This window comes from Synchiropus splendidus, chromosome 1, assembly GCF_027744825.2.
Source record: "Synchiropus splendidus isolate RoL2022-P1 chromosome 1, RoL_Sspl_1.0, whole genome shotgun sequence".
Classification (NCBI taxonomy): Eukaryota; Metazoa; Chordata; class Actinopteri; order Syngnathiformes; family Callionymidae; genus Synchiropus; species Synchiropus splendidus.
Window position 1 is genome coordinate 10,819,355 of NC_071334.1, and position 27,667 is coordinate 10,847,021.

A 27,667-nucleotide genomic window follows, 5' to 3' on the forward strand; every position below is an offset into this window, starting at 1 on the left:
TCAGAGTGAGAGTTTGGCCCAATTTTATTTGAAACTTGGGAAAACCAACAACCATTTCAATGCATTACAAACAAGGCATCAGTCTACAGTGTCACATACAGGAGTCTACGCAGGACGGCGGCCGCTCAAACAAATGAGGCTGGAAGTTGAGCTTCATGTGATGCGGTTAAATATTTACACATCATTGGAAACTATGAATCTACAGTTCAGAAGGCAGGGTCATTTAAAAAGTACAGCGATGAACATTTGAAACCTCATTTGAGGTTCGTTTGAACAAATACAAATGTGTTTTCTTCTCCCAAGAGTATACAGCTAAGACAAGTTGTTTTCTGTCAGGCACAGACACGTGGTCAGAAAAGAGAGTTGACACGAGCGGATCGTCGATGTCTCTCAATCGCTCATCTCCATGTCTTCCTGATGGTGGTCATCTCCGTTCAGCTTGGACTTTTTGGGGACTTTCTCCGTGACCTCACAACCTTTGGAGGAAGAGACGGAGTCAGAGTCGCTTTTTCTCTCGTCCTCTTCCTCACCCTTCTCACTGTCATACCCTTGTTCTTCCTCGTCGTAATCCCTGGTCACCTGCCGGCGAGAGATTTTGGGGGATCAGCGACTTTCACCAGAAAAGTTCATGCTTAAAACTGCAAACCTTCACATCTCCTTTCTCGCTGTCAGATTTTCTGTCCCGCTCTTTGTCTCTGACCTTCTTCTTACTCGTAGATCGCTCTCTTTCTTCTCTGTTCCGGTCCCTTTCTTCCCTCCGCTCTCTGTCTCGCTCCTTCTCACGCTCCTTATCCTTCTTTTTCTCTTTCTTGTGGCTGCAGATGGAGAAAACATTTGACCAAATCGTAAAACAACATGATGACCTGCTACTCGCTGACCATGGAGACTCACCGCCTGGCAGATGGAGACCTGGAGAGCCGTCTTTTTGGAGATCGAGACGCGCTCCGGCTGCGCCTGTGCCTCCTGTGCCACAAAGAAAAAAAAATAAATTTATATATATACATATATATAAATATCAATGTTATCAATGTGAAAAAGGAAGATACATTGGCCGATGCTTAACTAAAAAATTAAGACATAACAGAAATCAGAGGGTTTTTTTTTTAATATCCTGGTGCATCTTTACACTGTAGACAAATCTGACTCTAAAATAAATTGTTGGTGCAACTTCCTGTCTCTGAAAAATCCCAGAGCTCAGCTTCTCTCTGAAGCAAACAAAGCTAACTTCAGTCAGTTGTAGTCTTAATATTGAGCTTCCAGTTATATATAGTCATAGTTGTAAGGAGAAATGAAATGAATACAGCTTGGAAGATTGAAGTTATACTCAGTCATACAAAAACCATGAGCACCTGAAGGTCCCCATATGTCTTTGTCTCAACAAGATCAACTGTTGTCTCTTTTCACTTCAACTAATTTTTCAACAGGAAAGCTTCAACTTCCAAATCTGGACTATGAAAGGACTTGCTGCATGTTTGCATGGTTCATTTGGTGATGGCATCACACCATCTTCAGCACTCAATATGGCTCCCCTTTTTTTTTTTAAGTAAAATTACCTGGCAGGACTGCGAGACCTTCTAGTACTGCTGTAGCTTTTTGGGGGTGTCTTTGACCTTTTTTTAGATTTCTCCTCCTTCTTTCGGTCCCTGTAAGAACATAAGCCACACAAATGAGTCGGCAGAAGCACAACACATAGCAGCACAACTGCAACAACATCCTGATACCAGTGGAAAATGTACCAACCTTGACCTGCTGCGGCGACGGCTTCTATCGTGAGAGTGGGACCTTCGCCTGCGTGGGCTTTTGGACCTCCTCCTGGGCCTCGAGTGAGACCTCCTTCTAGACCGGCTTTTCGATCGCCTGCAAACATGAAGGGTCATTGCTCCCATTTAGAAATACTGTCTTGGAGAAGAGGAAACCAGCTGCTTACCTGTGTCGTGACCGAGATCTGGTTCGCCTGCGCCTGGAGCGTGACCGCGAGCGTTTTCGCTTGTCATCTTTCTTACCTGAAAACACAAATTGACACATTGCTGAAAATGAACTCGATGATGCATTGACATAAACAAAGATGGGAGCAACAGCATAATTAACAACTTTTTAAAAAATAAATAAACTGACCTACAAAGCATCATGTTTGAAAAATATCAATTTGTCTGCTCTTAAGCAGCAACTCCTGTATAAGAAATGTTATAAATGGTTTTGAGACTTGTGGAACTTCTTAAAAGTTGGTGAAAAACTGCCTCCTTACATAATGCAGAAATACGAGGCGCTTTTGGTCCTCAAAAAAAAAAAGATCAGTGAGCGTCTCTTGACAAAAGGACCACCTCTTATATTCAGCAGGGTTTGGTCGCTTTTTGCCAATATAAATAACAGATTTTTCCCCCTACTTTTTCCTCCTCTCCACTTGAACTTTTGTGTCGTCTATTGAACAGTATAACAGAAAATACAGGCTTGAAAACCAAGCAGAGCAGACTTACTTCCTGGTTCGATGGCTGCAGATATGAGGGACTGCGCCTCTCTGACCCGCTTCATGGCTTCTTCAATTTCTTTGTTGGACGAGTCATTCTTCAGCGCCGGGTTTAAGCCCAGGCCTGCTGCTAACGGATTCAATCTGCAAATTGCATTAATAATTCAGATTATTCAGCAACCAGTCAGAGTCCATCGCTTCCGTTGGAAATCTTACTTGGGGTCTATAGACTGCATGAGCTTCAGGAAGTCTGCAGAAAGTGCCTGAAGGACAGGCAGAGCAGAGCAGAGAAATCATGAGAAAGATTGACTTATAAAGAGGGCTTTTGTGAGATGGAGTCCTTACTTGTGGGTTCATGTTCGGTCCTGGCATTCCCAAAGCAGCCATCTGCTCCAGGTTGGGAGCCCCGAGTCCTCCAAATGGGGCTCCTCCAATCTGCATGTTAAAAAGCGGAAGAGAAAAACAAAGCAGTGATTCACACACTTTGATCAACCTCTTTTTACGTGCATGTTTGAGGAGCCTGGCACAACTCACCGAAGCCAATGGGTTGGGTGTTGGAAGGAGTCCGCCCCCTGGCATCATTCCTGCCACGGCATTGGCTGGAGCCAGCAGCGACATGGCTTTAGATTCATCAGGAATGACTCCTGGAGGAAAACGATATTTCAGAACCGGAATGGCAAGATGACACGGACAACATTCAGACAAGACCTGAAGACAAGTCTTCTCTGGCTAACTACTCTAGCAACAACCAAAATAATCCACTTTCCTTGTCTATAAATCTTAATCCCTGAATTTCATCTGTGAATGTCATGAATTTAGGATTAGCAGCTATGAGTTTGAAAAGTCACAATACACACTGTGTTCAACACTGCCAAGATTTTATCACCTGTACTTGATTTTTAAGTCATGAACCAAACGTAAGCAAGCACAGCCATGTTGTCCCGTGGGATGTGCTCTCAACTTTCATTAGACGTTTTATGAACAAGCGACTCGCGCCGGCTGCTTCGCTATAAAGCACACAAGAACATCGAGATACAGAAAACAAGTTCATGATTTGGGTGTGACAGAAAGGAACATTACAACAAGGCTAACCATCACCATTAACAGAAAAGGCTCAGTCATATTACCTTTTCTGGGCTTTTTGATGGGGAGTACACTACCACCACATGAAAATAAATCAAACTTACTTTGCAAGCAAATAAATGCTGCTACAGTTTAGCAAACAATTAGTCAACATGTAAAAGTTAAAAACAGTAAAATATATGTCCAGCAAAAGCATTTATAACATGAAAAATGCCCAGTGCTGAAGAAAAACACAGCAAACACATTTGAGGAAGAGCATCCATGGTAGAGCAATCTGAAAACAGGCTATTTTTAAATATGACATTTGTATACATAGAGAGAGGGAGAGAGAGAGAGAGACACTCGCGCACACACACATCCACACAAAACAGAAAAGACACTTGAGAAACAGGATAAGGCTGCAGAAGACAAAACTGTTGGTGGCATTTTCAGCAGGGCCTGGTTTATAGGGGGCTGGCTGAACCAGGAAAAAGAACTGTAAAACACAACAACAAAAGAAAACACCACTGTTAAATGCGAGATTCACTCAACTCTTTCGTGGATTTGAGAGTCAATCAGAAAAATCACGGCAACATCTTCTACCTCGTATGCGTGTGTTGTTGTTGCTGAAATATTGTGTTTTGGAAATACACATTATAATAGCGAGTGAAGATAAATGTTCACCAAAATAAACAAATTAGAAATTGAGATTTGGGCACAAGACAATCTGATCATGCAAAGCTGAGAACATAAGCGATGCTGCATGCTTGAGTTAAATGCAGGGATCATCAGGGTGGGTTGGTAGAATCAACCCTTGGTCTGATCCAACGCCCAACTTTAGAGCAGATCTTCATGACAGATTGGTCAGATTACGATATGATTTATTAAATTATTTATGGTCGACTACGTCAGACATCCCAATTGTAAAAGTCATTATCATCAATAGATATCAAATACACAGTCGCATCAAAACACACACAATTTCTGCTTACATATGTGCACAACTGTATTTACACCCCTTCACCTTTAGTTGTTTGTGCGATAAAAGAGTTGCCTTGAATAGAGTCAAATATCGAGTTAATGTTTTACTGAAGATTGAGAGAAGGGGCTTGCGATTCTGGTGCCATTTTATTTTCTAATCTCCTGTTGGCAGCAGAGGACCTCTTTCAGCCAGCAAGGAAGGGGCTCTCTGCAAATGACTTGTTCACTATGAAAACCACAACACAAATAACAGAGAGAGAAGTTTACAGCTGAATTGTCAGACATGGACACAAATGCAAATATTCCCTTTAACTTAAAGCAATGCTCGGATTAGCTACATCTTATATAGCAATCACTAATCTGAAAGTCCAATGAAATGAGAACAAAAAAGGCACCCACCCTCAGCAAAAGGGACCACAATCAAGGCTCGATCCACAAAGACGGTGTTGGTCAGGTGTTGGGAAACTCCCACTGATTCAGACTCATGGAACTTTACAAAACAGACACGTGAGGTCACAGGCAAGGGAGAGTCACTGGAAGGAAACACAAACATGTTGTGCAAAGAAAAAAAAGAACGGTGCACTAGTACATAAGGGCAGCATCATCAAGTCACACTGTGGTCACAGCTTCTCCATACAGTCAGGAAAATGATGCGTGAAAGTCATATTGGAAACAAAATAGTTTATTTCATCCTCATTTTGTGGAGTGGAGGAAGAAACTACAGACCTCTGACGATATACTTGAACTTCTGGAAAATCTAGAGCACTGTATCTCAAACAAACAAAGACAAAGTTCTCAAGTTCTCGCCCACCATTTGTTATTGGCGTTAAGTATTTTGAAACTATTAACTGCTAACGATTAATGATGGCATATTACTGACATTGCTGAGGAATATTAGAATGGGAATTTTAACCTTCTGTTGTTTAGGGCCACCTTTTGATTTTGTAGTGGGTGGTGAACACAATGACAAAAAAGCGAAGTTGCATCTCAATTGCAACGCAATGCGCAGACTTGCTCCTTCATTGAAGGGGTTTTGCGAGACATTCCCGCACTTTATTTTATCGCGTTTACACAGTTCGATAACAGAATTGCAGAGCCGCCATTTAAACTGATCGCCTATGGTTCGGCTTGAATGGACTACCCGGCTAAGTGTTAGCATTAGCGCTCACCGAGGCCCGCGCCACAGGCCTCAGCTGAATACCACCAAAACTATCACATCGTTGGATGATGTACTCACTCGGGTGGAAACAGTTTCAGCTCCTGAATGTTTCCGAGGAACCCAAACAGAGTCCGCATCTGCTCGGATGTTGTGCTCGGGGAGACGTTCGTCACCTGGATGACGTGCGTTCCGGAGCTCATTCTGCCGAGTCCAGTTAGCTAGCAAAGCCTGCGAATGCCTAGATTACAAACGATAAAAAAAGACAGCCTATGTAATGTTTAAGGAGAAATGAAATCAGGTGAACACAACAGCCAGCATTGTGAGACGGATCTGGTGAATCAGGACGAACTGCTGCAGAGCAACAACAACAACGCTGAAAATCGAATAAGTGGAGGTCAGGCTGCTTCTCAGACCGTTACTGCCACCTACTGGATTGGATGTTATCCGTGGACGACAAAGACTTCTTTTACAGGGAAAATGGGGTCGAGTATTTTGAGTTTCTTCTGAGGATCAGCTGATCATCTTCTCCTTGCGTTTTTTGTGTCGAACGACATTAATGTTCTCGCTTTCAGAGCTCAGTAGGCGGCTCTCTCAGTGTAAAAGAGGTTTCAATAAAATAGTCGCAGCAGCAAATTGAGCTCAATCCACATATCTTCGTTGATTGCAATATTTAAAAAGTTTTGAGTCAAGTTCAAGTGCACCACCATAATGTTATGACCACCATTTTTCCTCACATGTCACTATGGATGCCATAAACAGGTTGAATAAATGGAAAGACAAGAAACTTTTCTTCTTCAATCATTCATTTCAGAACAACACACTTATGTACAAAAATAGCAACAACCGACGTCATCCAACAGACCGACAAACCTCCGCCACATAAAAAATGAGCTGTTGTTTGAAACAGAAAGTTAAAAAAGCAGAAGCGAGCGGTAAAAGACAAGGATTATAAAACAGGTTTGTGCAGAGAAGTCCCTCATTGCATGGATTTGTTTCCCTTTTCACTGGAGTCTTGACCCAACACCATGAGATCAGGACTGTACCTTTCAATAGGACATTGGTACCACCACCTCTGTGTGTGTGTGTGTGGGTGTGTGTGTGTGTGTGTGTGTCAGCCAGAGACTGACCTACTGTATATTAGCATTGCACATATCACCGTTCATGCATCCATGGATCATGTTTGTGTTTCATCTTGGAGGTCTGGTGTGTATGAATTTGAAGGGTGTGATGTTTATTACTTTTTTGTGCATCTCTTGTATGGGTGGATGGATTTGTGTTCAACATATTGTGAGATAAATCTGTGTAACTGCACATTTCCACTAGACTGTCATGTCTTCTGCATTTATTTTTCATCACTTGTGAAGTGTGAACTTTTGTAATGCATTTTGCCTTGTTTATTGTGTTGTCACTTGTACATACTTGTATGTCGAGGGTTATGTGTCTTGAGTTTTGTGTGAATGTGACTTGGCCAGGGCCTGTTGTACCCCAACGTTTTAGTGTGAATAAGTTGAGTTGGTGAGTCTCTGTGCATGTGTATAGTTTTCTACATGTCCACTGTGGCACCTTAGATACCTGCCTCACACTGTTTACAAGTTTGTTGTAGTGTTTCGCCATCAAGTCTGAAAGTTAAGTGACACAAATAAATTAAAGTATAAAAAACAGTCAAAAGGTTAATTAGTTCATCGAACGATTGTCAGTTAATGTCCTTTTTTAAAAACATGTTTAACGATAAAAGTGATGATAAACTGAACAAAAGATAAAAGGAACTCACTAAGGAATGGTGTTTGTTCGGTGGGGATAAATTAGAGATGAAAGTTCCACATCTACACACGTCAGTGCTTCACTACATGTCAGTTACACAACGTCCCTTTATAAACATTAATTACAAAGCAGCCAAACAGGTTTTTGATTCTCTGAAGGACAATCTGATCACGGGTGGGACCTTCAGTGGTCTCCAGTACAAAAGGATTTGATTGACCGACAGAGATATTTCTGGCCTCTCGTCCTCGGTTCGAATAAAAAAAGTTCATTTGTCACAGGAGTATTTCTTGTTCCCACTCTGGTGAGAGTGTCAGTAGTCGGGGTTAAAGGTCAGGGAATCGGCTGGGATCCTCTTTGTAGTCGCTGGGAATGGTAAAAATGGCGGCATCAAACTGGTCGTAGCGGAACTCCTGAAACGTGACGGTGGCTGTGATGGTGGGGAAGACAGGGATGTCTGTGGGAGAAACAGAGCGTTGAACAGAGGTCTGCGATGACGGCAGACGGAAGAGTTCGGAATCTCACCCAGCTTCACAGGAAAGCCAGGCGGCAGCTTCATCTGCACAAACTCCCTGAGCTTGTTAAAGTGCTTGAAGGGGGCGATCACCTCCAGAACGTTCAACAACCTGAGGCCAGAACAAAACCGGCTTTATACATGACATGACATGAAACATGAGCTGCACTTCTACATTCATTTGCAGAAAAACTCAAACCATCCAATGATTCCAACCTTGTTATTATGCAGTGCAAACTACAAAGCAGCATTATCAGCGACTAACTGGGTAACAGCATTAACAATCTCAATATTTTGTGTCAATGATCACACACATTCACTCTCATGAAGAAGACAAGTTTTTACATACGATTCAATTCCAAGAGGGAATTCTTGACTCATCGCTATTGTCGCTTTGAAATTCTTCTTGCTCTCTTTGCAGACCAAGTCTCTCCCAAGATGAGGAGCTCTGAAGCAAGAGACACACAAGTCAGCGTGATTATAGAGTCAACTGGAGCACAGTGCAGCAGACAAACTGGAACACATTTAAGATAACATACCAGATGCATGAATTATCATCTGGATGCTACACATTGTGTTGAAGCAAAAGACGGGCACTCACTTTCCACTGTCAGCGTTGATATAGTCCTCCCAGGAGACATTATTGGGTGAAGGCGGTGCGAGGGATTGTCGGCGTACTGGCTGAAGAGCACAAAGAGGGAAACAGACTTTGAGCTGAATGTCAAAAAAGCTGCAAAACAAACATAAACCCACTCATCAATAATACATGCAAGAAATATGAGTGCAACTCACTCCACCAGCCACTGGAGGGATGTAATGTGTCACTATTTTACACGACTCGCCGACGTGCAAGACCTTTTACTTCACCACAGGGCCAATGGCTTTTCAAAATATCTTTTTAATATACAAGTTATTACTCTGCATGGACGTTAAATATCAAAATAAAATAACCATAGACAACATACAAACATCGAGTTTTTGTATCACCCCTCACCATTTTTAACCAAACACGAAAAACAATGTAAAAATAAATTCACAAATGGTTGTGACTTAAAAACATTTTAAGTCGTCAGAACAGGGCAGCAACAAACAACTATTTTTATAGTGGACAAGTCACTGTCTAACTTTACAACTAGTCAACTGGTCAGCAATTGACAGGTAAAAGAACAGTTCAGCAGGGGAGGCCACAGACTGTGACATTGTCACTGTAAAGGCAAACTTTAGACCATTTGCTCGGGTGGTCAGCCATCACTGATCCTCAGGACCATCGTCAGACTACATGCGGTGGGTTCTGGGTTCCTTCAATGCACAGCCTCATGCGGCTGGAGTGTGTCTGCAGTTCCACCATGATGAAGGTATCGATGGACTGGCCCATCCTTTTTTTCCCCAATCCAGCATATGTGGCATACATATTTCAGTTAGGACATGAATCTAAACCACTTTGCAGGTGTGTTATTCCGGATCACAAGATACTACATGATTTAAATAAATATAAACTCTGTATGACTCTGATGAGAAAAAGACAGGCCACATATGGATCTCATACATAAAACATCTGTTTTACATGTTCTCTCGCACAGCTTCAGCGATTTCCCAAACCATATGATTCACTCACATTTATTACCCAACACAAAACAGGACAGTCAGCATTCTGCAGGTGGTTCCACCCGTGCCCTTATAGTGACGGACTACAGAAGTGCTGCCACAGCCCCAGTGACTCAGCAAATACTGTACATGACGCGACATACCACTTGCTTTCTCTCAGTCAGAGTGACAACTATACTTTTCCACAAATCATTGAAATGGGTGGGTAGAAGAGCTAAGATCCAAATCGTGTGTGTGTGTGTTTGATTGGTGTGATAGTGAACATGCTGCATGGTAGTGAGACATTTCTCTGCTACTCCAGTCAGAAAACTGCCAATAATTATAGTAGTAGTATTAGCAGCTTATTTCAATCCCACAACAAGGAGCAGAGAGAAGTTTGTGACTGTGTATCTTCAGAAGGCCTCTCATCTCAACTCTCAGTTGTTACTCCTCACTCTTGCACTCACAAGCTGCTTCTGGGTTTTGGCATTTCCACTTTACTATCTTTGAGCTCAAGTCTCAGCGTCATTTCCAGGAAGTCCTGGAGATGGGTAGACGAGGTATCATGAAACAGTATTGCAGAGCTGATGAAACAAGGTCCTGATTTTCAGGGGCGACTAGCTGGCGCTCTTGGTTTAGAAATGATGTGAGGTTCCGTTGAATTAGTTGTTCAAGTCCCAACATTTTACAGCAGACAGCGCCATCTGCTAGCCTCTGAAAATCAGGACACTGTTTCATGAAACCTCATCTACCCATCACTAGATACAGGCCCAGCCTATGAGCCAAGCACTATTACATTATATGCATTTTAATAAAAAAAAAATCAGAATATCTTTTATTTTTTAAGTGGTGGATGCAAAACTATGGATAAAACGCCTAAGTAAGATAAAAAAAGGTGTTTATCTCAATAAAATTTCATTGTCGGGAGGACAAGAATTACTTCAAAACTGGGCATCAGTCATAAAATAATCTATAAAGACATGAAAAATACTAATGAGATAGTTCAAATGGTAATGAATGCATATAAAAAGTTACATTTTACAGCATTGCTCCGACTTTCAGAAGCAAAAGAGCCATACGTCTGGTTTATTGCCATGAATCATGTGACCAACTGCGTCTGACTCTGGAAATGTTTAGGAGGATCCAAACTCCAGTCTCAAATGAAAGACGATTCAAGATGAAGTACGACGGACAGATGAATTCCAAACCCGGTGTCCTGCTGCGAGTACCTGCCAGAGGCCTCAGTCCCCTGCCTCCAGAGGCTGCGTCAGCCGCCAACCCAGCGTGATAGCGGGGATGTTCCTGACTCAGACTGATGGTTTAAAGCGCAGTTTGCGAGTCCACACGCTGCCCTGGCTGTGCTAAACACAGCCTTGTCCCAGCCACAATTTATTTTTGTCCTTTCCACGTGTCATTATCAAACAGGGTGTGAATTAAATCCAAAATAGCTTTTCATCAACCGTGAGCTGGTGTCTGCTCCAATTGAAAGCACATAGGGACACTAAAACAGTGCATAGGGGCAGGGAGAGTGGAAAAAACAACAGGCGTGATCATTGGGAAATTGTTTTAAACAAACAGCAGGGGAGACGGTTGAACACACATTGATGGTTGATTTTTATTATTATTAATATTAATTTTATCTTTACTGTTACTGGGTTAGAGCCTCTCACTGAACGCTCTGGGATATCTACTATTCCTCTACCAGTCACACCCAACGTTTTGACTTCAGTTAAGCTCTGCAACACACTAAGTACACAAACGCAATGTGCCACTAATAGCTGCATAACTGGTTGTGTGACTCATTTAATACAGGTTTAAGTATTTTCAGCTGGAAGGCGTGATAAGCTTAAATTTCCGTTGGGGAGACAATATTTGCTTCTGATCTGAGAACTGTTCTATACTGCCATGCTGCCTAAACAGCAGGCCTGGGGGCAAAGCGTGGCCCTTTCATTGTTTGTATGGACCCCTAGAGGTCACAATAAAACTAGACAATAAAACACCTAACAATTTGATATTGTACTACTCATAAAAACCTAAACTCTTAATATAATTCTCTTTTCTTTTTTTATATATATTTTTAGAAGTACATGGCAAAATGGAACTTTTGGATATCCTCAAATACAATGCTCAATCTTTTAGTTTGAAGTTTTCCAATCAGGTTTAGGCTTTTTGTCAGTCCTCTCTCCCTTTTGGCTCGATGGCCACAATTCTACGGATATTGACCTCTTCAATGATGAGGTTCCCATATGTTTTGGCACCTAGTATTGCGGAGTACAGTTGTTAGTCAAGCTACGTGAGGGGGTCACCTACAAAGGATCACAAAATTTTTCTGCAAACTCACAATGATGGATGAAAAAAAACAAAAGACAGACATCAGTGAGTGACCCCATGGGATTCAGTGTGAACTTTAGTCTATGGTTCTGACCACGAGACATATTTAGCACTGAAAAATTGTATTTATACGAATGAATGAACGTTACTTACATGTCAATGTCTGCTGAACGAAACTATAAAGTTGTACACTGGTACGTCGGTTGTCGAACGTCCCGGAATTCAAACAAATCGGAGTTCGAACAAAAATATAATAATTTCAAGATTTTTTTGCTTTGGATTTCAAACGAAAATACAGAACTCGAACGCCCCTGAAAATAATGTGCACAATCAGCTGACCCACGACGCACTTTGTTATTGTGTATAACGCAGCCTCTGTATGCAGACATGTCCCATTAGCTACATTTACTGACTGTTTTTTCTTCATATTGAGGTGTAAAACCTTTCCTGTCTCCGCACTGGACCGTGGTAGAGTGTCACAGGGGAGGTGCTCGCTCTCCACACCTCCGAGGCTGGAGCGCTCACTCCAGGGTTTGATCGGACAGGGATGAGGCGAGTCTGGGACAGAGCGTGACTTGGTTTATGACTTTGACACAGCCAAACTGCACAGAAGCGCACATTCAGAGCTGGACACGCACCGGGCACCTCTTCACTTCTGGAGAGACGTCACTCACTCGGCAACCCCTCCCACATGCAGCGGCCACACACATAGAGGAACAGCGCACCTGCAGCAGACACTCTACATTCTCTCGTACAAAAGCCTATTTTAAGGCTTGGAACGCATCATTTCTTTTTCCATTCATTGCAATGGGAAAAATCGATTCAGATTTCGAACAAATCGCTTCTGGAACGGCCGTCTGGGACGGATTGTGGTTGAGAACCGAGGTACCACTGTATTTCTCTCTTTGTTTCACGTTTAGCCCAGGGAGATTATTATTTACCAGACACTTTTTATGGACCAAGTCTTTTTAGAAAGTTTTGTCTTGGTCCTCTGAGATCGCAATTCGCCATTATTTTGAGTAAATCTGAAGGTCAACTACGCCCATGTCTTCCGAACCCCAAGCAGTTGGACCATGTTGTGACCACTCCTTATACTGGGGACAATAACAAGCTGTTGCATAAGCGTGCATTTGTCCAGCCAACACACCACTAACAGAGTCTCTTTTGCACATGTTACACAGTGTATTGTTTGCATTTTACCCATGTTTCATTTAGACTTGGGATCAGTGCATTTGGAACTAAGTGGCACTTTTGTAGCCAAAATGCACCCACATATTTTTATGATGTTGACAGCAAATGGGTTTATAATCATGCATCACAGGATACCTGCTTTAATAAACATTAAACATGAGATAGGTTAATGGTATAGATTAGTTTGTCAGAAATTAAACATTGCTGTGGGAGGGTTCGGGTCTCTTTTTACTTGAGGTGCATTTGACTAGTTTTTCCACTGCAGCTTGGAGGAGTGTTTGTCACACGAGTGTTGCCTAGCAACCTGAGAAGGACGTCTTGGCAGTGTGCATGGGCAGATCGATACAGCTCAGGTGTTAGCACGCAGCCCAATGTCATCTTCAAAAGACTGAAAAGGAGGAATTGTTCGGCAAAGTGAAGGTGAGTTGGTTTTCCATCAAGAGTACGAGTCAAGGAATCAAAAATCTAAACTGTTCACAGCTGGCAATAAAACTGATGAGCAAAATGAAAGAAATTTGTGGGAGAGGTTTGGTCAAAGAATGTGTGCGTCATCTTTCAGACAGGGCTGCAGCTTCTGGAAAAGAGTGGAGGAGATTTATCACGAGCTAACACTCACCTCGAAGTTTTGCTCGATGAGGTTCCCTCCTTTACTCAGACTCTCCATGATGGCCTTGTTCCTCAATATATCCTCCTCACTCAGGTGCTCTCTTCTCTTTCTGGACTCGAGCACCAGTCCGTTTACTGAGTAGAAGTCGGCAACAAAGTTTCCAACACGCTCCTGTCGATTAAAAAAAACATATTTTACCACCTCATCCAACAAATGTCCATAATAGGAGCGACTCTGAATCAGTCTGCATGTTTCAGGCAGCTCACAATCTGTATAAATACTACGTCAACACCGACGTGCAAATCGCTTACTCACTCACTGGAAATACATTAAAATGAATGTTCCATCCAGAAATGATTTCATATCCATTGATTAATATTTATAAGGGGCATAATTGAGTGATGCGCCTTGTAGAAGGAATAAATCAGTCACCACAGGAGATTGGAAATGGCAGCAAGAATTGTGACACATAATACTTCAAAAGTTCATTTTAATAATGAAAACTTCGTAATGAAAAAAAAAGATCATAGTCAATCAAAAAAAGTGACATATTTGTGTTGATTTACTGGAATTTCATTTACACTTGATACATTTATGTTCAGTACAACTCCCAGAGTTAGATAACTAAACTTAATGGTACCTCTGGGACATTTAAACATAATCTCAGTTGGGTTAATGGTACTACGATTTTTGATTTGAAATACAAAAGTTAGTGATTGGAAACTGCTGTCACTACTGATCCACATCAATCTGTTGATGAGCCGTTTCTGCAAAACAAAGGTAAAATGTAAATCCTGACGCGATACTTGATTACTTTGAGAAGTTCTTCAGGAACTTGTGACATTCAAGAGTTTTTATATTCAGTGTTTTCATTCATTCATTCAGACAAGAACCAATTACCAGTACACAGTGTTTAAAATATCAAAACTTGCTGAACCAGTTTACTCCCACACCCGCACCATAACGTAATTGGAAACTCTACAGGAGCGGAACAACAGGGAAACATCAACACCAACCGTTTTGTCTTCTCGGAACAACCAGCCTGTCTGTGCCCGAGAGAATGTGATGGACTTGGTGGAGAGCGTGGCGGAGTAAACGTCGCTGCTCATCAGAATGTCCACTTCCTCTTCTGTCTCCATCTCTGACTCCTACAAACATGTCACAGGGCAGAAGTCAGAGCAGTGGGCAGAACTCGGATGGTTTGCTGATGTTTTCTGATATGGCTATATTATATGATTAGCATACATATCAAAGGACCATATCAAAATACTAGTGTCCAAACAGACTCATCAGGAATGAACAGTCTCCAAGCACATAACGATACCATAAGTGCATCCCAAGTCACTTCAACACTCTTGCAAAACAACTTCTCAGGCTTTGTGCTGTGTATGGTCACGTATACCTCATGGTGGATCCGCTGGTACACTTTCTGTTCATTGTCCAGAACAACAAATGACTCGGAGGGAACTGCGTTTCCGTTGAAGATAAAACTGAGGTCGCCGCGCTGACACTTCATATCCGAGAAATCGATCAAGGTCGTGTCCAATCTGAGGACGAAGACACACATACACACACACACACACAGACGCAAATGGTTCATTCCAAATGTCCAACAGACAGATGTTTAAAGTTGTAAAATTGATGTGGAAAAAATTACCAAATGCCAAGTCCACCAAAGAGGTGTGTCTCAAGACAATAAACAAGATGTGGTGACTCTAAAAACTGGAGTATTTTCACTGCAACTTAGAGATAACAGGATGTTTTGAATACCAAATGAGATAGCCAGGAGCTGTGTCAGAGCGAATTGTCTAGCAAAGCTGAGCTAGAGTGAAACAAGCCAGGCCACAGATGAACTCTCAGAACCAAAGAATTGTTGTCCTTAATGGGGTAAACTTGTCTGGAATTGATTGGAATAAAAAAAAAAACAAGTGTTTCCTCGTCTTGCCATGTATAGCGCCAAATGGAAGTCTGCAAAGCTGTGAAGCTCAGCAAAGTGAATTCCAGATGTAGATTGACTGCCTGTCAACGTGTGCCAGAGTGACGCTCATTTCTGCTGACGACGGCAGTAAGTGAGCTCTGCTTGACTTTGGAATCCAAAGTGGCAGCCAGAGTCACGGCGTGCATTCCTTCTTGCTTTAACATTTTACTGAACGAAGCATTGCATACATGTGGCTCTCACATTAACAGCAGCTTTCATTTCAGTCACATTTTAATGTCAGCTCAACTTTTGTTGAAACAAACTCATTATGTAGATGATAACCTGCTGTATCTTGTCCATGTTTTCACTCCCTCTTGTGACGTAAGATAGAATACGCAGCAGATATTTCTTTCACCAGCATTTAGGTTTTAACTTAAGCTCTTGCTCATCCACAATAAGCCTGTTTCTGTCAGCACTTTTTAATTAGTGCCAATAAAGCATTACACAGAGCTCTTCTACAAACTCACCCATATCTGAAAAAATAATTATCACTTTGCAATGAGTCACACAGAATTCCAAATACAATAATGGCAGTTCAGCTGCTAATGCGCTCACCTGATGTTGAGGCCTTGCTTGTAGATCTTACAAGCATCTGAAGGTAGGATTCGGGACAGCAGCGGCACTGGAGCATGTCAAAGAAATAAAACATTTAGAGATCAAACTTATCAAGACAAGACCACCAAGAAGCCAAAACAAATCATTGCATCTTGAGTATATTTGACACTAGGGAACAGTCTCATATATTCTGTGACAGAGTTACTCACCCCAGCTTTGAAAGTCCCAATGAAGCTCCAGGTAAAAGTCTCCGAGCTTTGATGGAGCAAAACAATGGAAAGAAAAATAACATGATTTGTTCCATGTTCAGTTGTAGCACTGTGTATGTTTGAGAGAACAAGACGTCACCGAACAAACCTCCTCCAGATCATCATTTACCGATGTCTATTTAGATAAAGCATCGTAAATAAAGGGCAAGTTCAAACAATGTCCAGGTTGCACCAGACAGTTGACAGAGTCGAGTTAAAGAGAGACACAAAGGTCTAGCTTTGGCCCTGTGTTTGCACATCTACACCCTTTGTTGTGTGTCCGGAAAGGGCTTGTTCACAACAGCTCTGGGAACAGCAGTCTATCAAGCATAAATAACAGCAGGGCCGGGAGTGGATATCAAGTTCGTCCATCCTGATGAAACTCAAGCCCCACCAAAGATTTGGAAACAATCCAACGGATCCTATGAAATGTTGACCTAGAATGTATATGTAGGACTTTTAATAAACAACTCTTTTTCAAGTGTCACCACTGAGATGGTTCCAAAGGTTCCTTCAGCTCTGGTTCACAACACTGCTCAAAACACTCAGTTCTCTATAAGATGTTCTCTTATTCGTGATAGACATGTTGATCATAGACAGACGTTCTGGCCAAGAAACTTACTCACCTCTTTCAGGGCGTTCAGCAGCTTCGGCCGTTTGTCCTCAACACTCTCTCTGGACTGGACCTTCAGATTCCTCAGCAGCACTGTGACTGAGAAATACAGAAAAAAATCCATTAATAACTCTCAGTGGGAAAACGCTGATTGATCTGACACCACAAACACACAGAGTTGCATTACATTTTCAGGTTTAGTAACTTTGCCCTGTTTTTATAACCATCAGGATGAGATGAATGACGATGCCCCGCAGTGAGTTTGGACCAGCCACAGCATGCTGCATGGAAGCATCAAACAGAATCAAAGCAGTTGCTCATTTTGAGCAGAATCTTGAAGCCCTCCAATGGGTAAAACACATTCTTGATTAGAGCACTCCGAATTACAGGCCAGCAAAGAGTGCGACCTGCGTGGAGTTTCTTCTACGTGCTGTAGCACATATTACATACAATCCGTCCGGATTAGGATTTGAAATATATGGCATGGATACATTTTTCTCATTATACACATTTGTTTTTCAAGAATTTGGCAATTTCCTGTCGTTTTCTATGAAAAGCGTTTTTGCGATTTTCATTTATTGTATTACATTCTTTGGACAATCCCACTTAGTGTATTGTCGATTTACAGAATTTCATTTTTCAATTCGTGACTTTAAAGGATGTTTTTAATGATTTTCAACATGGAATTCTGAAATGAATTCATTAGTGTCTTAAATATTCTAACTTTATCCTGGAATTTAAACAATTATTTTACAGGAAGTTAAAGACAATGTAAACAAACTGGAAAATGAAGGAGGAATGTACTACACACCAAATTCAGAAAAATATTTTTGCTGGCTGCAAGGAAACAACTTCCCGTAATTCTGTTTTATAACAGAAGACAGTGTAACGGAGCCAACAAGCATGCTGTTGATTTAGTTTTTTTTTACATACTTCAGTCAAGAAGCACAATGAGGTTCCAAACCATTTAGGCCAGTTGAGAGCAAGACTGAGCACATGACACACGACAGTATAATTAAACCCCACACTACAGCAAGACTAATGAGTGTGTACAATCTCAGGACGATGTTTGTTCTGATCTTCATTGCCGCTCAGTGGTGAGTGGGACATGAAAAGAACTTCAAACTGACCATCTGCTCATGGACCACCCAGCCATCACAGACAGACAGGACACTGACCGTTCTCATTCTGACTGGCTCTCACTCGGCTATAGGCCTAATGGCCATTATATGAGCAACTCTGGTAATGTCATCCCTTTAACTGATGACATAATTACTTCCCAACTCCCCAGATGCACAGCACACAGTGGTCTTTACGGACTGGGAAGCTTTATAGGACAGTAGTGAGTCCTGCCATGATGCACAGTTTAGAGGAAGTAGCACTGACACAAAGATAAGAAGCAGAGTTCGAAGTGGTAGTGCTGCAGATAGTCAGCCTTTTCACTGGAGTGACAAGAATGGAGATTAGACGTGAGAACATCAGAGGGACATGTAGATAAGTGTGGAGAAAGTTAGGGAGGCCAGACAGTTTTCACATGTTAGAACAAAGATTGTTGAAAATGGAAGTACCCATGCCAGGAAAATCAAAAGGAGGAGAGCAAACAGTGAGGTTCATGGATGTGATAAAGGACTCCATGAACAGGACCGAAGTAGGGCAGTGTACTTAGCACACTTAAAATATTGATACAGTGTTGCACCATCAAGAATTACAATATTTTCTCACACCTCTTGCTATGTGTCATTTGAGAGCATGACTTGCCAGCACATTCTCACTTCTAAGGCCATCTGTGTTGCACTGCTGATGCATTAGGCTTTCAGCTGAATCATGCTTCCCCTGCTGTATAGTTTGATGCTGAAGGCAGCATCACGTGAAAATAATAAAGAAATTTGATTTCCTGTCACTTGGTACCTCATTTAACCGGTTGTTAGCACTATGCATTACTTTCTCCTGGTTAATATCTAAACAACCTCAGTGTTGACGCTAACATTTTCGTTAACACGACCGCTGTCGTCAAGGCAGAGACCATTCTAACAATGATCCAATGAAGTCTTACTCTTACATAAGCACATTTGTGATCCTGCTCATGAGATCAAATTACCTTTTACAGATGGGAATTTAACGGTCAAAGCACGGGCTGAAAAAGTGTCTTTAGAACCACAGTGCAAAGAAATAGTTTAAATGAGCGGCAGGTAGCAGTAGATGGTCTAGACATTTCAGATTTTAATTTTGAATGTAATGTCTTCTTCTTGATACGTATCGCCAAACAACCCTATGACCATAGAAATCCTTTACACAGGATAAATATGACACCAGTGTCACAACAATGCCAGAAGGGAACCATAAAAAACACAGCTCTCTAGTTTCTAAATCGGCACAACACGCTCCTGGGAAATGGCCAGCAAAACAAACAGACCTCTGTTTTCTGCTTCTCTCACCGACTCCTGAGAAATGCAGACTCAGCTCAAGCAGAAAAATGTTAACCCTGTAAATAGACTTCACGTTTATTGCGGCGTACAGATCCCAACTGTCAGCTTTCAGGTGACTGTGGACGTCCGTAAACAAAAAGCGTGATTGTGACACAGCTGCAAATATTGTCTGGAAAGCAATAGCTAAACACACAGACAAGCAATGAGTCCTTGTGTTGGAAATATATAATGTAATCTTTGACAAATGTACATAATTTCCCCACTGTGGGACAACGGAAGGACATCTAACCTAATTAAAGTATCGTTTTTTGCTGTGGAATGCTATCAAATTTCATTAAGTAGCCTTCTTCATACATTAAATTTCAGCTACTTTTTTCACAAAAGTGGCAAACAAATCCGATTAGATGTCAATGCAGCGAATATTTAGTTCGCTTTCCTCTTTAATTGTAAAGTAAATGAAAGCACACCCTTTCAAAATGTCTGTTTCAATTCCAGAGGTTGCAGCTTTGAACCACCCTTTAGGGCTTCAAAGAGGCCTCAACATATAAGTGAGAAAAAAACCCAATTGTTGCTTTTATTAGGGAACAAAAGGAAGAGGGTCCTGAGGAATGTCCCCTCTGAAAGGGTGGAGCAGTGTTTAAACATGGAAACAGCTGTGTGGAATAGAAGCTTGAGAGAGTTGCTGATTTTCATTTTTCACTCTGTTGTCACCCAGATAGCAGAGCATGCTGTTTTTAAAAGCATTGTGTCGGTGGATTTCAAAATAGCCTTGCACTTACTCATCTGTCTGTCGCCATAGCTGATCGCTTCAGCGAGGGGGCTCCATCCTTGAGCGTTCTTCACTTTCACTGGAGCGTTGTGGGCCAGCAGCAAATGGGCACACTCTGTGAGAAGAACAAATACACAAGTCGTCTGATGGTGGAAAACGCATGGAAGAATTCGAGAGCATTTATTTATGAGGGTTTTAGGGCAAAGTAGTCAGTGAAAAGAATTTACTCAAAATATTACATTACAATGGTTCCAAATGAAATTCAAAACAGAAATGTAAAATAAAAACACTTCTGTTGACCCTTTGATCATCCTATCCTACACCAGAAGCTGCAACATTCATAGTTAACCGTACTGAGATAAAATGGGAAGGCAAAAACAGGAGTGTATTTAAAAAAATAATAATAATCTGCCAGCCTTAATCATGATGTTGAATATAAAGAATATAAAGCAACAGTCAAGCTTTCAAGTGCGCAAATGGATATGAATATTGTCTTTGATTGACACGATTACAGCAAAACTCATGCTCTTTTGTAGCTAGTTGTAGCAGGAATATCTATACACACAAGTTCAAATGATGTCAGTTGGAATGCTGCTTTCCTTCTTTTAACAAAGTCTATAGAAATGTCACGCAAAAACAAAACTGAGCAAGTTAAGAGAATTACATTCACGTCTGAATAGACTGCAACCAACATGGTGCTGTACAGACAGTCACACTGTGGCTGCAGCTTGAAATATGGAACAGTTTTTATCCGCTGTTATCTGCTGTATCGCCAATGAAAGATTTGAAACTAATCCAGACCAAAGGACAGATTGTGTAGGAATGTGATGACAGCTGAGCCATTAACCAAAGAGCCATATGGGGCCTTCGGTTACGCAACATTTTACATCCATACAGCCATCACATAGAAACGGATTAACAAGGCTCAAACACTGAAAGAGGAAATCCTCCAGGTAATGTGTCATAGCCTTCTGAATGCTGAACAAGTAGGGACAGTACAGTGGCATAAGCGTCCTCTCCCAGGGCAGCGTGTCAACACGGCTAGGTGCCAAAAGTGAAGCCTGTTGTTCTGGCTCGGCTGCTCGTTCATTATAACGTTGGCAGCTGTGTGTATCAGTCTTGGTCACAGACCAACAGGGAGGAATCAACCCAAACACCACATATTAGTTCAGACGGAAGTCAAACTCCTGACGGTGAGAGAAGTGAGAGGCTTACATTAACGTTTCTTCAATCGATAATTGTTGTCAAAATAATCCTCAGTGCAATTCTTGTGTTGCTTTCTCTGCTCAAAGGTAGTTGCTGTGAAAAAACTGGGAAATAGGTTCATTTGCAACAGTGTCTCACTGGGTGTCTAGCTCGACTTCTGTTATTCTGAGCTCCGTTTGCTCTCAAGTTTTCGATCAAGATGATTTCTTCAGGCGCAATAGAACAAGCAGATTTTAGATTACCCAATATCCAGACTGCAGTATTTGATACGATCAATCAAAAATTGAATAGGTTGACAGAGACTGCCACACAAAAAGGCTTGCACCAACAGACAAACCAGCAGACCTCTTAGTCGGTACATTAGTCAAACCGCTGCTTCTGCTGCAGGATGTGGATGGTGACTGCTACAGTCAGAGGATAGAAAAAATCACAACGGCCAGCAGCGGGGTGTTCAATGATGCAGTGTTGGGCTCTGTGTTTTAGAGAGCTTTAATCTTAAGCTTCTGAAGACCATACCAAGAATAGATAACTGCAGATAATTGCAGAAGCAAAGGTTCAATGTAAGACCTATTCCAGGGTCATTGAATTAACTTGTTTAAATAGTTTACAACACACTTTGTCTCACGACAAAAATCCGCAGTGTGAAAAGCCCAGAGGAGACACCACAGTCCTTTGCTATAAAGTGAAAAGGTGAGTGAAACAACAGTTATAGTTGTTCAAGTCCTGCGCAAGAGCAAGGTTGTTCAGAGTGTGGGGTGCACGTGGCCGGTAGTTTGTCATGACCTTGAGCCCTCTCCACACTGCAGCCGAATCATTGGCCGAGAACTGCTGCCTAAGTTGATCTGAATATGCGGCCTTAGCTTTCTTCAGGGCCCATCAAAACGATACTTCAGCTCTTTGTAACAGTTCCTGCCTCCACTCTTGTGAGCCGCCTCTTTTCCGCGTCTAAAATGGCTGAGTTTCACCGAGAACCAAGGTCTGTCATTTGCATAACTCACCTTTGTGTGCATTGGAACAATGTCAACATCCCATTCTTCACGATTAATGAAGACAGTATTCTTGTTTTAGATTAGACTGTATTTGAGAACATATCTCTCTATCCACAACAAACAGGAAATGACTCAAAGAATCAATAGATAACACTGACTACAGAACCGAAGATAGTGGACTGGAGCGTTGAGTATCCGAGTCGGGGGATTATAACCTGGATGAGGTTTTCTGTAAAACCACCGCCCAGAACATCAACAGTCTACACAGAGCTAGAACTTGGTTGATCTGCTATACAGTCCAACAGAACCACTGTGGTGTTGGTATATATGAAGACCCAGTGCAACCATGCTGTTTTCCTTCTTTTTGCAAGACAACAGTGATTGTTGCATTTCTTAAAACTGACAAATGGATGGATGGATGGATGGATGGATGGATGGATAGATAGATAGATAGATGGACGGACAGACGGACGGACGGACCCATGAGAACAGCCACAACATCAGGTCCAGCTGCCAAGCAGTACATCCCATTGCTCCATTTACTTCACACATTCAATGGTTAGCAATCAAACCACTGAGATAAAAATCACAACAGCAACAGAAAAAAAGTCCCAGTAAATTAACATCTATTATATAACTCATTAAGCCAACTCGTGTTCGACCCAATGTGCTGTGGGGAAAGTATTGATGAAAGGAAGTCCGTCCATGGGGCCCAGGGCGACGGCAGTAGCACAAAGCTTTCATTAAAGTCAAGAGCAATTCTGGTGGATTAAAGCTGACATTTAAATTCCTGATCTGGCTCACTCTTGCCCTTGTTGAAGGCCTCTGAACAGTGAAGGCTCTGCTCTACTCACCAACTCTCACTTCTTTTACACGCAGCAGCAAAACTCAATAATTAAAAATAAAAAATGAACAGCGAACGATAGTCTACTCACCCTGAAAATAATAGTCTTGACCAACTACATAGAGCAGAAATAGTATAGTGTAAGGATGTCACAGTTAAGTGCCAGTATAACCAGCATAAGTGCTAAACCGTGGTGACTGTTATTATTACAGCCTCCTTTTAAAAAAAAAGTTGAACCCTGTTTATCATGGAAATACTTCTCAATGCCTTAAAAAATGTGGATATGTTATATTTTGTGAATAAATATTGACACGTTTCAGCCTTGAGATTCTATTGGAAAAGTGAATTTTCAAAGATCGCTGTTTTGTACATGAGTTTTGCCAGGACAGTTTTAAATATTTAAATTGTTGGAAAAAAGTTGCACTACTTGTTTAACAGGAAAGTTGTTCTCCCCGAAAAGGACGCAATGTAGCTCAGTGCTCCAATTATTTGTCCTTTAGTGGCGGCTGATCTTCCAGGAGTGGATAACAAAGGCAGTCCTGGCTTGAATTTCTCCTAAATTGCTGTGGTTTTCAGACTGTGTGTACATAGGACAATTAAACTGAACCTTTAATCATTTCAGTAACACGGTTTCAAAAATCCTGGCAGAAACCCTGAGTGACCTGGTCTCCCCCATCAACCCACCCATGACAAAAAGCAAAGACAAAAGCCAGGCTGTATTCCACAACCCCCGCCACCACAAAAAGCAAGGGATTTGATTTTTTCTGGGGGAAGAGTTTCCCCAGATGCAAACACAAAAAATTAAATGTGCAACTGTACTATATTACACAACTTTTTTATAGCCAACTAGAAAAAAAATGTTTGGAAGAAAAGGAGAACATATGCATCATGTGCATATGTCCATCATATTGTTTCGAAACCAGACAAATAGAATTATGGTCAGATAAGTGCAATGATACTCTAACTGTAGCTAAAGCAAAACAGTTTGGCAAATAAATCCAGTAATATAAATCGCATGATATTGTCCAGGTTTTTGTAGCTATAGTACAGTTGGACATTCTTTATTTCACATCACAAACATAGGTTCAACATGGTAAATCTGCAGCTCCAACAGATGCAAAAAAATGTTTACACCCACCTCTCATTGTTATAACAGTGGCTATTTGACTGAGAACTGTATAGCCATTCGCCTTCAAAACAGTGACCATGAGGTGTTATGAAAATAGTTTTGAAACACATCAATCAAAATAAGATTTAAATATTATGCCACGGACCAGTGCTACTCCTTTTTCCTATCCCGACAATGTGTCTATGGAACAAAGAGCAACAGAAATTGCATGGTGTCTTCCTTAGCATTACTAACAACAGGGATTTGTGACAACTGAGACATTTGGTTTCCACCTTACAGAGCACTAACATGAGTCACCACCAGCTCCATCAATCATAAACAAGTGCACAAGGCTAAACAGGGAAACAAAGCCTCTGGTCATTTCCAGTGGCACAGCCACACCCAGACTATGATCTCATCCTGAAGCCTTCGGTCTGTCTAGTAGCTGCATCCCTGGAGGACAGGAAGCAGATCAGGCCACAGATAAGTCAACCTCATTAGCACAGTCGATGTCCCACCTAAGCACCTCACTCCAACTCTGTATCCTGTCTAAACACAACAGGCTAGTCCTCACGTAACAACAGTAACCAGACCAGTCACTCAATGCCTGCATTGTCTACGCTGTACGCAAAAGGGGGTGATACATTTTTCAGTATCATCTTCATGGTACGTAGAGTCAGGAACGCCACCGAATAAATATTTGATGCACATGCTTTTAGCCCAGCCACTGTAACTCAACTGAAAACAAACATGGAACTAAATTCCCTTTTCATGAAAACATCAGAAATGAAAGTGTTAATTCAAAGGCGGCTGTGCTGTTCAGGGGTCACATCTCCATCCCCCACCTACCCAAGTTGTAAACATTTAACTAAGCCGAGATGGAATTGTTGCAACTGTTACAAAAAAAGCAATGTCACGTATTGCAGTTAAACATGTTGCCTCTTTTAAATTCTGAGCAAAGTGCCCTTACCGGGGACTGTTGTTTTAGTCTCTTAAAAAAAAACAAAGCCGCAGCACAGCTGTCTACGCAAAAAACTTACAGGCTCTGTGTGTCTGAGAAGCACAGCAGTGCGTGGCTGACTGCTCCCTGACACTCCCGTCTCCTCTCACAAAAACATACAGAGGTAAACTGGTGACTCCAAATTGTTCATAGGGGTGTGTGAATGAGTCTTCATTTACAACTGTTGCCTGCGACCACATAACTCCAGCAGGGAATAAGTAGGAGAGAAAGAGATGACACAACTTTTGCATCAAATATGTATGTTCTTTCTTTTATTATTTACTGTTCGGGTGTCTATTTCCAAGTCCATCAAAGAGACCAGTTACAGTGGACTCTCTGGCTGTTGGTCAGACCTCATGTTAAATATGACCCAATAATTACTGAGCTACAGTTTTCCTTTGGAACAGTGTGTAAATATAATGCTCTAAAGGACAGACCGTCATAGATACATCCACAAGAAACAGTTCTTCACCTGTAGACATCATTTAATTGTATTCTTAAACAGTTTTGTTTGTTTGTTTTTCCGAGCAGTAAGAAAAAAGGCAAGTATTTCACAGGAAACGAAACAATTATTTCGGTGAATTCTAACAAACAAGGATGCTGATACCACAGGAAGTAAACATTTCTTGAATGGTTACTCACCCTTGTGCCCCATCATGACAGCGAGATGCAGCGGAGTGTTTCCTGCCGAGGACAGACAAACACAAATTAAAGACATGGTTTTGTTGAACATGGTATGATTGGAAATGGCACGTGTGATTATCCCGTGCTCTTCAACAATAAAACGGGGAATAAATCAGCAAAACTGGACTCGTTTCCTCTCATTTTCAGGGTCTCTTTCTAGGAAAACAACTAGTGTAGGCAATTTTTTCCCCGAGATCTGAAATGTGTCTCATAAGCACTGGAGAATCATTCAAGAGGAAGCTGAACTGCCAGGTCAGCTACTGCCTTTTTTCCAAGTGAGGAGAGATGTGTTTCCAGAGTGGAGACTGGGCTCTGCTTTTCACAGTGTAGAGGTGAAAAAATATTCTACGGATGCTACTGTCCCCTGGATGTTATTATATACTGAAAACAAACAGAATGGAGGGCGACAATAAATTACGTCACTTCAAATTGAGTTTGAATTCATTGAACTATGCAACTTTTGACCATGTTTCCTAGGGAAAATAAACAAAAAAATTAATTTATATTGAAGTATTTCTTATCTTATCTGGTTTATTATGTTAGTAAAACAACATTTCTGACTACGATGCACAGTAAAACCAACACAACAATGCAGTTCTAAAAGTGCATTCAGGACATTTTCGACTGACAGGCTAAAATGTTTCACCGCTTCTGAATATTAAATAGCAGACAACATTCAAACAACAGTCCTGAGGTGTACAGTGTTTTTGTTTTAGCTCACGACCAATGTTCTGGGAAATAGTCTCCACGGTGTGAACTCGCAAATGAGATAAAATGAGTATTGTTGGGTATGTGGAGGAAATAAAAGGATATCTTGGATGGGAAGTAGATACAATGTTGGGATTTCGATATTCAGACAAAATGGAGTGGCGAAACCCACATTTCTCTTCCACTATTGTACTTACCATGGACATCCTTCTGCGCAATATTGTGAGTCCGTATGAGCGACGACAACCGCCGCACGTCTCCTTTAAAAACACATTCGTGTATAGGGAAGTCCAGCTCGGTTCGAATAACTGGGTTTTTGTTGTTGTCATCGATGACGTCCGATGCCGAGAGTGTGTTTGTGTTGGCATTTATCAGAGACTGCTGGTTCTGCGAGGACGGCGACTTGCTCAACTTGTGATTGCTAAAGATTTTACTCGCCCTGCTCTTGCTGTTGGTCTTGGAGGCTGCGAAGGTCCCGGTGGCGGCTTCTTCGTCCGGTTCCAGTAAATCCTCGTCCTTGCTCGTCCTGTGGTCCTTCCGCAGTGAGCGGATCTTCTCCCCGGTCATTTTCGACACGGCTAAAGCTCACGGAGCAGAGGGTGTCGTCGCCGACGAAGACCCTCCGGGCGAGCTGCTGCCTTTCGCCAGTTGAAAGAGTTCTCTCAACATGAACACAACGTCGGACCCCTTACAGCTCTGAGCAAACCGACCGCCAAGTTGAACACTTGCAATTCCAGTTGGGCGCGTTTGTTATGAACAAACAGTTCACTTTGGTTCAAAGTGTCGCTGGTTGCTGCACAACAAGAGAGCAGCTCTCGCGGACTGGAGGATTCCGCTGATAGCTTCCGCTTTGTGATATCGCGAGAGTTTCACAGAGGTTATTAACGC

General features: G+C 41.8%; 2 protein-coding genes across 8 annotated transcripts; both read right to left on the bottom strand.

The window, feature by feature from the left end:
• Nucleotides 1-14: 14 nt before the first annotated feature.
• srsf11 (serine and arginine rich splicing factor 11) lies at nt 15-6,072 on the bottom strand. Of its 7 annotated transcripts, none has more exons than XM_053853539.1 (13): nt 5,745-6,072; nt 4,907-5,040; nt 2,999-3,108; nt 2,810-2,899; nt 2,681-2,727; nt 2,475-2,608; nt 1,928-2,003; nt 1,741-1,857; nt 1,554-1,643; nt 892-963; nt 647-815; nt 548-579; nt 15-476 (listed from the first exon to the last, which is right to left on the bottom strand). In XM_053853539.1, the coding sequence occupies exons 1-13, from the start codon at nt 5,864-5,866 to the stop codon at nt 470-472; spliced, it is 1,200 nt and encodes a 399-aa protein (XP_053709514.1). In that variant the 5' UTR covers nt 5,867-6,072; the 3' UTR covers nt 15-469. The 7 variants fall into 7 exon arrangements, with proteins under 7 accessions (XP_053709514.1, XP_053709517.1, XP_053709513.1 ...); XM_053853542.1 differs by adding an exon at nt 3,351-3,471 and having other exon boundaries at nt 15-579; nt 3,592-5,040; nt 5,745-5,768; XM_053853538.1 differs by having other exon boundaries at nt 15-579; nt 1,741-1,845.
• Nucleotides 6,073-6,471: 399 nt separating this feature from the next.
• On the bottom strand, nt 6,472-27,660 carry LOC128747817 (ankyrin repeat domain-containing protein 13C-like). The gene is made up of 13 exons (XM_053846009.1): nt 26,977-27,660; nt 26,030-26,071; nt 20,251-20,355; nt 17,059-17,144; nt 16,394-16,439; nt 16,185-16,251; nt 15,054-15,198; nt 14,668-14,799; nt 13,661-13,822; nt 8,540-8,619; nt 8,288-8,386; nt 7,950-8,050; nt 6,472-7,881 (listed from the first exon to the last, which is right to left on the bottom strand). The coding sequence occupies exons 1-13, from the start codon at nt 27,344-27,346 to the stop codon at nt 7,751-7,753; spliced, it is 1,566 nt and encodes a 521-aa protein (XP_053701984.1). The 5' UTR covers nt 27,347-27,660; the 3' UTR covers nt 6,472-7,750.
• Between the last annotated feature and the right edge of the window lie 7 nt (nt 27,661-27,667).